Below are 12,710 nucleotides of genomic sequence, written 5' to 3' on the forward strand. Positions count from 1 at the left end.
AATATGAGGAACAAGTTCAGACAGATTCCATTCCGGGAGACTCCCAATTCCTCAAATTAAAACCCTTAGTGTTTTGCTTTAGCAAAAACATATTATCAGAATGGACATGTTGTAAACCTAAACTATATATTATTATATTTAGAGCATCCAAAGTGCAGCTAGCATTTGCTGCATCATCATACTAATTATTCAAATGGAAAACTGGGAAATGGCGGAAGGAACAGGAAATCAATAGTGGATTGCCTAAGAGATGCTGGATTATGGAACATTATCTGACATGTCTGAAATACACTTGCCTTAGAAGCTGCTCCACCATTAATAATGGACTTCACAAAGATGCCAAGGTCTGCATGATTCTCTTTTGACCGGTTACCTTTCACACTGACACCAAGTCCAGCTGACCCAGAATCATTAAGAGGAACCTCAAAAGTGAGGAATTCTCTGGTGCCATCAGCAGTAAGAACAAGTTCATCTTCTTCTGATTTCTGTTAGAAAAAATTCAACATGGTATTATTATTAATAATAATATTAATATTAATATTGCTTGTAATTATTCTTAACTACAACTACATAATATTTTGAAAAATGGTGGCAATACAATACTACTGCTGTAATTCCTATTAACATTCTGTAGGGAAATTTGTAAGAATGGTACATCTGCCAACACCATCAAGTAATTTCTAGAACCAGATGTGGCAGTCTGCATGTGTAAAAACAAGAGGGAAAAATGTGTGTATGAGAGAAAGAGAATATATGCACCCAGATTTAAATGTGGTACTTTCTGGATTATTACAAAATACAATTGCTTAATTTCCAAACAGGAAACTATCATTGTATGCATTAAACCTAATGTTCTGCAAGTTCATTTGCCCTTTGAAATAGTGGCATTTGAATATCTATGTTTTCTAAGCAGCAAGAAAATTACAAACAGCAAGCAAATGGATAAATACCAATTAGTCATTTGCGTAGGATTATTAATAATATTCAAAGAAATGGCAGAAAAAGAACATCTGAAATACAATCAGGTAAACAGCAAGTTCTTTTACTCTGAGTACCAGAGAAATTCTATGCAATGCACTACTGCCAGTATACTTTTCTTTTGTCTACTCTCCTTTCACAACTGTTCTCTTTTCACACACTCTACCTTTGTTCCTTTCAGTAGGCTGCCTTAGATCCAAATAAATAATAAGAGATATCCACCCTTCTGTATACTGCATAGAGACAGAGGCGTCAAACATATAGTGATGAAGATAAGATTATGTGCCATTTGGCTACTGTATTTTACACACTAAACGCTCCCACAAGCTACATATTGTAATCTTGTGAATACATTTGTGTTTGAGCATGGTAAGACCTGTGAGCAATGATTAGCTGCCTTAATAAGGCAATTGTGCAGACATAGCCATTAAGGTGCCGTTAGATAACAATATCAATACATTTATTTAGGAAACTTATATATGTCTGAAGTTTTGCAGAATAGGTTGGACTGCAATTGCAATAAATTCCAGTTGCAAATTTCATTTGGACTGAATGAGATGGAAAGGATGGGATGGGATGGGATAGGATGGGATGGGGAGAGGAGGGAAGGGGAAGGGGAAGGGGAAGGGGAAGGGGAAGGGGAAGGGGAAGGGGAGGAGAGGAGAGGAGAGGAGAGGAGAGGAGAGGAGAGGAGAGGAGAGGAGAGGAGAGGAGAGGAGAGGAGAGGAGAGGAAAGGAAAGGAAAGGAAAGGAAAGGAAAGGAAAGGAAAGGAAAGGAAAGGAAAGGAATCTTCTATTTAAAGAAATTTAAAAAATCGGGTCAGGACTTATTTTCTCACATTTAATATTGTTTAAAAAATAAGTTAGGCACCACCAGAATTGTGAAATGTGGCATTTGTAAACCAGAAATGAAAAAGATAACATAATAACTGATTTGCAATAACGGCCATTTTATATTGATATGCTCTAAATTAAAATTTTCTTTGTGTTAATAAAAATAAGTTGAAACCATTTTGGCGATTTAATGAACTGCAGAAGAAATTTATTGCATCTTGTTTTATCAACAGAAATAAAACATCCCCATCAATTTATTTAGTGCAATGACTGAACAAGATTCAGCTCCCTCAAGAATACTACCAAACCACATTTGAAATATTTAGTAACTTCACAATACTCTGCTCAGAACTGCTGCTCTAAAGAAAAAGTCACTTCAGCTAAATGAAGGTGCCCAAGTATGTAATTTGCAATAAAATTGGGTGAGTGATAAAGCTGTATAGGTGACTTCTTGGTCTTAAACTCAAATCTCCCATTGATACCCACAGCTCTAGAACAGTTTTATCTGTCAGCTCATACCAAAGAAAGCCCACACATTTTCACATTCACTCCATGTTACTTTTGCTTCCTGTGCCTTGTAGTCCTCTTATCTTTTATCCATTCTTGCGTGGTAGCCTTCCCAGCAGCTGAAATACTTTAATTTAATTTAATTTAATTTAATTTAATTTAATTTAATAATATTTCTATACCGCCCTTCTCCCTGAGGACTCAGGGCGGTTCACAGGGCAAGAGTAAAATACAAAATACAAATATTAAAAAGAAATTAAATGATTGCCCAATTTTAAAACAATTGATATACAATTATAAAACCCCAAAGATAAAATTAAGAATACAAAAAATAAAAAACCCCCAAATACGTATTGATATGCAGGCAGTGTCAGTCAGAGGGTGAAAATAGCATTGCCATACTCCTTTTGTCATTTTCAACTGAAGTAGTAGACCTTAGGCTGACAACCCATGTTGTACTCATACAACGTTTTAGTTGCTAGCTTGCTATATGACAAATTCACCCTTATAGAAATGTTTCTCTATTTTCCTCTCAAAGCAGAAAGTTGCAAACATGTTTCCAAATGGCCATAACATTTCTCATTCACTCAGGAAGATGGCAGATAGATACATTAAAGTACTAATGCAAGAGAAATCTGTGTGGACAGAAAAGATTTTTGTCACACTGGATCTGGCCATCATTGAAAGCTGGATATTAAGCAAACACTGACCAATAAATTGCATGAACCTCTTAATATGCCATTTTGAAGAGAGAAAGAGAATCAAGCTACTATGCTGGGTGTATGACCATAATGAACATTTGATTTGACTAACCAGGCAAGTCATTCAAAAAGGTAAAACCATAGTTTAATATAGTGACATGGATTTTTTTTTTATTTCTTGCAAAAGCTATTCAGCAGCCAGAACCAAGTTGCACTGAACACAGTTCAAATCCTTTGCACCCGCTGAAGCAGAATTTGAGAGGGCAGGCTGCAGAAGACAGGACAGAGTTGAAACAACATAAATCCAATATATGAGTTGAAATGCAATTATTATCAGTGTACGATCTGTCTTTCTCTGGAGAGCTATTCTCTCAGCACAACCTACTTCACTAACAACTACATCTCAGCCTAATTTACCTCACAAGTCTGTTGAGAGGATGAAATGACAGCCTCAAGTATATCTGTCCTGTGGAGAAGGGTATACAAATGTGATAATTGGATTTTTAGGGGATAGTCTGGGCAAATCCAGGCTTGTAATTCTCCTGTGATATCTATACCCCAAACTCTTTGTTTGACAGGCAAAGCACATGAACAAAACTTGTGAGATTTCTACCTTTTTTTCCTAGCTAGACTTCTATGACTCAGGGTATACCGATTTTGATTTGTTCTGGCAGAATTCTGTTCAAACGCTACTCAAAAGTTATAGAGGGAATAGTTCTGTTTTGCTCAGAGTATTGCCTCGCCAGAAAATGTGTAAGATTTTTCCATCTCAAAGTGCCTCCCAAAGTGTGCTGCATTAAGATTTAAGTTAAAGATTGTCTTCCTCTTCTAGCAAGGACTTATACTGACCCCATGAATTCTAAATAAAATCTAATAAGTTATACAGGATACTTGAAATAGGTACAAATGAGAGGAGGGAAAGCTTGAACAAAGGCTTGCAAAGATCTACTCTTGATACCAAGGCATAGCAGAACTTTCTTTGACTAAAAGTCATTCTGGCTCGGAATTTGGAGGATTATAGTCCCAACCTCTGTGGAAAGCATTAGGCTGAGAAAGTTAGAGAGTTGGATTAATGTTATAAATGGCTAACAAGAGTTGCTATTTAAGCAATTACGGAGTAATATTTAAAATATGAAACAGTTTGGAATATCTGTGTTGACACAGAGCAATAGTGCATAACCTAAGCAATGCAAGACAAATGACATCTACTTAAGAGAAACTCCCACTTCTATAATAATGTCTCTACAATGTATTATCATTTGTTTTGTTATCCAACTAAATCAAGTAATTAATTACTTGATCAGCTGGATACATATGCATATTCAAGTTACTACTACTTCACAATTTTAGACAAGAAATAAACAAAATGATTATTAGTAGTCCTCAACTTATGGCCACAATTGAGCCCAAAATTGAGTGGGTTAAGTGAGACATTTCTTAAGTGAGTTTTGCCCAATTTAAGACCTTTCTTGTTAAGTGAATCACTGCAGTCGTTAAGTTAGTAACATGGTTGTTAAGTGAATCTGGCTTCTCAAATGATTTTGCTTGTCAGGAGGTATAAAAGATGATCACATGTGACCAGGACACTGCAACCATCATAAATATGAGTCAATTGCAAAGCGTCTGAATTTTGATCATGGAAGTGCTGCAATGCTCATAAGTGTGAAAAATGGTCATAAGTCCCTTTTTCAGTGCCGTTGTAACTTGGAACAATCATTAAATGAACTGTTGTAAGTCCATGTCTACCTGTAATGTATCATGAGATACATTTGTGCCAAAAGGAACACAAAATAAAATCAAGAGAACAACTGGTAGGAGGATAAAGGTTATACTTGCAATGGTTGTCTTATTTACAATTCACAGAAAGATTTATAGACACAGTTGTGACTCCTTTTGTTGCAAATTAAACTTTTTAAAACTAGCTAAGAGTGCAATGATAATTTTTGAAGAAGTCCGTCTGGAATTATGTAGGATGGCAAACTCAGTATGATTTATTTCTAATAGACATACATAGGATCACACTGTAAATCAATTCTGCATACGCACTGAAGACAAAAATCTGGAATATGTTTCATGCTGATATCAAACAAAACTCTCAAACAGATTATTAAGCTGTCACAACTTTTTGAAAAGAAGGCATCACTTGACAGGAAGCTACATGGCTTTATTAAGAGTAATTACATCAAGCAACCTGATCTTTTCCAATAGTCTGACTAGTTTAGTTGACTTTAGGAATGCAGTGAACATAGTAAATGTTGATTTCAGTAATGCATTTTGCAAAATCTCCTAGGAAATTTTAATACAGAAGATGGTAAGGGCTAGAGTATATTACCATTAAATAAATGGTTGAATGACTGTAGTAGAAATAAATGTACATCAGTGGTTCTACATCAAGCTGGAAGAAAGTACTGAAGGTATAAAGCAGGGCTTCGTAGTGTAATATTTTACAAATGACTTGTGTGATTATGAAACACATTTGAAGATACTATTAAGATTCAATAGGAAAGGTGACTTCTCAGTCTATAATGGCAAAACAATTAAGAATCTGATAGCATTTTTTCTAACAAATTTTATTAAAAGGCTTTTGCAAGCTGCAGTTTATCAGATGCATGGAATGTGCAGACCAATATAAGATTTAAATTGGGTAAGGCAGGGGAGAATGGGGGAAAAACAGATGAATTTCAACAAAGAAAAATGTTGAGTGATACATTTGGGGAGAAAAAACATAAGACGTGGGATATTATATAGGGCAGCAATCTATGTGTTAAAAAACTGAGTACCTTGGTGCATCACAAACTAAAGATTATGAGCCAAACATTGAGGCAGCACTGTGAGGCAGCACTGTGAGACAGCTGCAAAAAAGTATATGCAGTTCTAGGCTACATCAACCAGAATAAGGTCAAGATCAGAAAAAAGCACTTCTCTATTCTGTTTTGCTCAAACTCCAGCTAGAATACTACAGAAAAATTATGTGGCAACCATTAACAAAACATGAGCTCAACTTAGGAAAACAAGAAAGCATGAGAAAGATGGCCCTACATTGACTCTCTTGGAAATAAGAGGGAAGGAAAAGAATCAGTGTCAGACTTTCAAAATTTTGTTATTGTAACCTATACGGATATAGTAGAATTCACGTATTTCTTATGGTACTTCCTTGAAGGATTGATTTCTAAAGCTAAAATTGCCCAGCAATGGAGCAGGAAATGCTGGATTCTCCTCTACTAGAGGAGCTTAAATAGAGGCTAGATGGTCAACCTTCAGGTATTCTCTAATAGTGAAGAGCAAGGGGCTGAACTAGACCATCTCCAAATATTCTGTGATAATATGAATGTTAATTTTAATATTAAAAATAAATGTACTTCCAGAAATATGCCATCAAATTATCTTGATTCAAAAACAGCCTGTGATAACTCATCCACAAAGAAACAAGTGTATGTGATTAAGTAGATGGAACACTTTACATTGCATTCAGAGATGTACTACAGAGCTAACAGTTGCTCTCAAATTAAGCACAAATAAAAGATTGTTCACCAACACTCCACTGATTAATTCTGAGATTCAAATTAAGCAGTGAAGAGATAATGCATGTTAGATAAAACTATTCCTGAGGGGTAATTGCATTAGTTCTAGGCATTATTGTTCCCAATAACCTTTGCATAAATAGCTACAGAAAGAAACTAAACACATTTGGGGGAATGAATCTCTCTCTTCCATCTTCTAAAAGCTATTTTAGAAAGATTTCATTTTAAAAATCTGAAACTATTCAACACCACCCAAATGGATGTACCTCGTATTTAACATGACCACTTTCTCATTATTCAAAGACAAAAGACTGCATTTTCTTTTATTTCTCTAAAAGCAATATTATTCCCAATCAACACATAGAACGCTTCTGCCAGCCTCATCACCAATTAATATCTCCCCATTCAGTAATAAGAAACCAATACCAAATGATACGATACTATAGAAGAAGCATTTGTTATATGCAATATTCATGTTCTGAAATAAGCCAGGTGGTTACCTTTACCAAAGTTTGTGTTAGTTAAGTAATATAAATCTCAGTGCAGTTTAAAATAACAGTACCAAAAGGTAAATAGTTAGAACACATTGTTTTCTTACCATATCAGTTTGGATTAAAGTCAGTGGTTTCATCCTTTCTATTATCCATCATTTATCACTGTTTAACTGCAATAAAAATTGCAAAGGTCCCTGCTTAGATGCCATGATCAGATGTACCACTGCCCATCTGATTAAATGCATATCTCATAATCTAAATGTTGTCTAAATTTCAGTCCCAAACAAAGACTCCTTTACAAGATTGGGATGTAGGGGTTTAAAATGGAACTAAACAAATTTGTAAAGAGAGTTTCAATCAGTCTTAGTCAAAACATCTAGACTGAGATTCACTTATTGGAAAAGTGGGTTCAATATGACTTTTAGTGAAGATGCTTAAGAATTATGGGAGCAGAAATACAACAAATCAGGTGGACACCAAGAAGAAGGTTGGGGAGTTGACTAAACTTCCTATTATTCCTCCAGAGAGCTTATCAGTAGGATAACCAGCAGAATCATAAGAAACAATCTTCCACCAAAACCAAGTTTCAGAGTGTTAAATGAATCTGTCTCACAAACACAAATAAAAATTTTGTTCTCTCACACATTCACACTTAGAATTTTTCTTCAAGCAAAGTTTAATATTTGCATCATACTTTTATGTAGATTTAATAATAATAATAATAACAACAACAATAACAGTAATAACAGTAAAAATTTGGTCCAACCCCCTGCTCAGGAAGGAAACCCTATACCATTTCATACAAATGACTGTCCAGTCTCTTCTTAAAAACTTCCAGTGTTGGAGCATTCACCACTTCTGGAGGCAGGTTGTTCCACTGGTTAATTATTCTAACTGTCAGGAACTTTCTCCTTAGTTCTAGGTTGCTTCTCTCCTTGACTAGTTTCCATCCATTGCTTCTTGTCCTGCTTTCAGGTGCTTTGGAGAATAGCTTGACTCCCTCTTCTTTGTGGTAGCCCCTGAGATATTGGAACACTGCTATCATGTCACCCCTCACTCTTCTCTTCGTTAAACTACACATACCCAATTCCAGCAACCGTTCCCTATATATTTTAGCCTTCAGTCCCCCAATCATCTTTGTTGCTCTTCTCTGTACCCGTTCTAGAGTCTCAATATCTTTTTTACATTGTGGTGACCAAAACTGGATGCAGTATTCCAGGTGTGGCCTTACCAAGGCATTGTAAAGTGGTATTAGTACTTCACGTGATCTTGATTCTATCCCTCTGTTAATGCAGCCTAGCACTGTGTTGGCTTTTTTGGCAGCTGCAGCACACTGCTGGCTCATATTGAAGTGACTGTCCACTAGGACTCCGAGATCCCTCTCACAGTTACTACTATTGAGCAAGGTATCACCTATACTATACCTGTGCGTTTGATTTTTCCTGCCTAAATTTAGAACCTTACTTTTTCACCATTGAATTTCATCTTGTTAGATAGTGCCCAGTGTTCGAGTCTGTCCAGATCCTCTTGTATCTTAAGCCTATCTTCTAGAGTATTGGCTATTCTTGCCAGCTTGGTGTCATCTGCAAATTTGATGAGTTCCCCATCTATCCCCTCATCCAAATCATTGATGAAGATGTTGAAGAGCACTGGGCCCAGAAAAGAGCCCTGGGGCACCCCACTACACAGTTCCTTCCATGTAGATGCAGTTCCATTGAGGACCAAACGCTGAGTACGGCCTGTCAGCCAGCTACGAATCCATCTGGTGGTGATGCTATCTAACCCATATTTTTTCTATCTTATCAAGTAGTAGGTTGTGATCTACTTTATCAAATGCCTTACTGAAGTCCAAGTAAATTATATCTACAGCATTCCTCTGGTCCACTAATTTTGTCACTTGGTCAAAGAATGCAATAAGATTTGTCTGGCATGATCTGTTTTTGACAAACCCATGTTGGCTTTTAGTGACGACTTTGTTTGTATCAAGGTGCTCGCTCATTTGTTGTTTGATTAACTTTTCCAGAATCTTCCCAGGTATTGAGGTCAGGCTGATAGGTCTGTAGTTTCCAGGATCTATTTTTTCCCTTTTTTGAAGATGGGAACTACATAAAGCTTTCTTCCAGTCCTCTGGTAGTTCCCCAGTGCTCCAGGATCTTTGAAAAATATAGTTCAGTGGTTCTGAGATCACGTCTGCCAGTTCCTTGAGAACCTTGGGGTGTAATCCATCGGGTCCTGGTGATTTGAACTTGTGTAGGCTGGACAGGTGCTCACTTACCATTTTCTTGCCTATCTTAACTTGTGTTTCTATTCTGTTTTTTATGGCACTGTTTTTGGTAGGTTGGAGTGTTTTTTCCCTTTGTGTAAAGACAGATGCAAAAAACAAGTTAAATAGTTCTGCTTTCTCCCTTTTGCTTGTCACCTTCTTGCCACTTTCCCCCACTAATGGACCAATCATTTCCTTAACTTTTTTCTTGTTTTTTATATGTTGAAAGAACCTTTTTTTGTTATTTTTGACTTTGGTTGCAAGCCGTAGTTCATTTTGAGCCTTAGCTTCCTTCACTTCATCTTTGCAGGCATGGGCTATTTGCTGATATTCTGCCTTAGTTATGTGCCCCTCTTTCCACTTCTTATACTTGTCCTTTTTATCTTTCAATTTATCAGAGAGTTCTTTATGCAGCCATGCTGGTTTCTTTTGAGAGCTGTTATTTTTCTTCTTTGTTGGTATTGTGCTAGACTGGGCCTTTTTTATCTCACTTTTCAAAATTTCCCAAGCTTCTTGAGTTGTTTTTCCCATTAGGATTCTCATCCATGGAATTCTTCCCAAGGTCTCTCTAAGTTTATTGAAATTAGCTCTTTAAAGTCCAAGAGTCTAGTTTGGCTGTGTTTTATTGCTTGTGCTTCCAGAATGTTGAATTCCAATATTGCATGATCACTTCCCCCCAAGGTTCCTGTGGCTTTGACACCTTCTATCATTTCATCTCTGTTAGTGAGAATTAAATCTAATATGGCTAATCCCCTAGTTCCCTTCTCTACTTTTTGGTAGAAAAAGTTGTCTGCTAGGTTTGTCAGGAATCTGTTTGATCTTCCACTTGGTGCAGAGTTTGTCTCCCAGTTGATATCAGGGTAATTAAAGTCCCTCATTACTATTGTGATGTGCTTCCTACATACCTTAGTTAGCTGACTAGCAAAATGTTCATCTATTTCCTCTCCTTGGTTGGGCGGCCTATAGTATACACCTATGGCAATGTCATTTCCCCCCCTTTTATATTGACCCAAATGCATTCATGTTTACAGTTTTCATCATTGTTGTGCTCTATTTCTGTAGAGATAAAGTTATTTCTTACATATAGAGCAACTCCACCTCCTCTTTTGTTTAGTCTGTTTCTTTAAAATAATTTAAATCCCTCTAGCTGTGTGTTCCACTGGGTTTCATCCCACCATGTTTCCGTAATGGCAACAATATCATATCTGCCCTCATTTACCTGAATTTCTAGTTCACCCTGCTTACTGTTCATACTCTGCGCATTGGTGTATAGACATTTGAGTCCTTTATGACTGACCCTGTGTTTACTTGCTACATAACTTGTGTGTTGCCTGAGTTCCCCTATTTTCTTAGATTGCCGGGGACAGTGATATTCTGTATCAATTAACTCACTGTCCCCGTTTTTTAGTTTAAATATTCCTCCAGAAAAGCTGTGAATTTATTGCCAAGTAACTCAGTCCCTTTCTTGGATGGATGCAGACCATCTCTTTTGTACATTTTTTCATTGGACCAGCTACAGCCATTGTGACTAATATAACCAAAGCCTTCTCCTTTACACCACTCCTTTAGCCACATATTAAATTCTGCTATGCTCTGGCCTTTTCCATTTTGCTCCTTATACACTGGTAAGACCTCTGAAAAAGTGACCCTACAGCCTATTTTGCTGAATTCCTGCCCCAAGCTCTGGAAATCATTCTGCACAGAGAGTACATCGTTTTGGGACAGATCGTTAGTGCCAAGATGTACAATGGCATCCACATCACAGTCATTGCTGCCATTGTTGACTATTTTGAAAATATGCTTCTTGTCCCTACTGGCAGTAGCACCTGGAAGACACCTGACCTTTTTTGAAACCTCTATATCCTTTCCTAAATTTACATCCCTTATAACTGAATCACCAACCAGAAGGTGGCTTCTCTTTTTGGGTACCTTTCTTTTCTTGCATGACTGATGTGTAATACCTGATTTGCACTTCTCCCTGTCAAAAACAAGTTCATCTCGGACCGTGGTCCCCTGCTTATTTGTGTTATCATCACAATTACCTTGACCTGTTTCCTTAATGTCCCTGTTAAGGTCAGCAAGGGCACTGTATCTGTTATGCAGGGACACAGCTAAAGCTTTGGGTTTATGGTTCATAGCTCTCACCCTGCCAGATCCCACGGTTGTCCACACTGCCCTTCTCCTGCAGGATCTTTGTGGTAGAGGGGGCAGATAGCGTGGAGGCTCAGTAGAGTAGGAGGGCTGAACTGAACACCTGATTTCTGCCTGAAGAGCACAGATTACTGACCCTAGATAAATAATCTGTCCTTGTAGATTAGTGATTTGTGTACAGATAGGACAGTTTCCCAGTTTGAAAAGAGTGCTGCGAAAGACAGCTGCAAAACAAGTGTTGCACTGAACTAAGCCAGACATGCTGAGATGAAAGGAATCTCAGATGCACTTGCCCTGAATGTACCACCACTATTTCTTATTTTTAGTTATATGATTCGCGCACCATTAGGTGCACGGGCCACTACTTTGCTCCTCCACCCGACCTTCGCTCCTTCCGATGTGATCTAAAGACCTATTTGTTTGAACAAGCCGGCCTGGTCTGATGGGTTTGGGTTTTATTACTGTTTTTATGTAATTTATTTGTTGTACTGGGCATTATGGTTTAATCTCTTCTTAATTTTTGTATTTTTGTATTTTAGTATTTATTGCCCTGTTCACCGCCCTGAGTCCTTCGGGAGAAGGGCGGTATACAAATTAAATTAAATTAAATTAAATTAAATTAAATAATTAAATTAAATTAAATTAAATTAAATTAAATTAAATTAAATTACATTACATTACATTAAATTAAATTAATAAATAAATAAAATCTTCTTAATTCACAGTATTGTAGCTTTTCCCAGCAGCCTCTGGCAGTTTAAAAGCAAAGAGGGTCCAATCAGCAAGGGCTTAGCTACTTTGCTCCTCTACCCACCTTCTTCTTAACTCACAGTATTGTAGCTTTTTCCAGCAGCCTCTGGCAGTTTAAAAGCAAAGAGGGTCCAATCAGCAAGGGCTTAGCTACTTTGCTCCTCCACCCACCTTCTTCTTAACACACAGTATTAGATTTAGATTTAATCTAAACACAATCCTATAATGTGGGTGATCTTTATTGCTTTGTCTTTATTACTTCCAAAATGCATCCTAGGGATATTTTAGGAATGAACCAATCTATTTAAAGCTATGGTATGCTTTACATAGGCTATGCTCATAAACTATGCTTTACATAGCTTATGAGAAAGTTTTTCAATAAACTCTTGCTTAGATATAAATCATGGATCTCTCAACCCATTATTCTTCATATACTGACTATACTGCCTGAGATACCCAGAGAAAAAAGTAGCAGGAGCAACTTGCAATTTTACTTGCTGGCTTTCTGATT

The 12,710-nt window shown here is 37.0% G+C and overlaps 1 protein-coding gene across 6 annotated transcripts in view; it reads right to left on the reverse strand.

Moving 5' to 3' along the window:
- PARD3 (par-3 family cell polarity regulator) overlaps positions 1 to 12,710 on the reverse strand; it is a 663,866-nt gene that overhangs the window by 241,329 nt on the left and 409,827 nt on the right. For all 6 annotated transcript variants that reach the window (XM_081345247.1, XM_081345245.1, XM_081345244.1 and 3 more), the window contains one exon: positions 297 to 485. In XM_081345247.1, the coding sequence (XP_081201373.1) occupies positions 297 to 485 (189 nt within the window). The remainder of the gene's footprint in view (positions 1 to 296; positions 486 to 12,710) is intronic.

This window comes from Vipera berus (genome assembly GCF_964194415.1).
Source record: "Vipera berus genome assembly, chromosome: Z".
NCBI lineage: Eukaryota > Metazoa > Chordata > Lepidosauria > Squamata > Viperidae > Vipera > Vipera berus.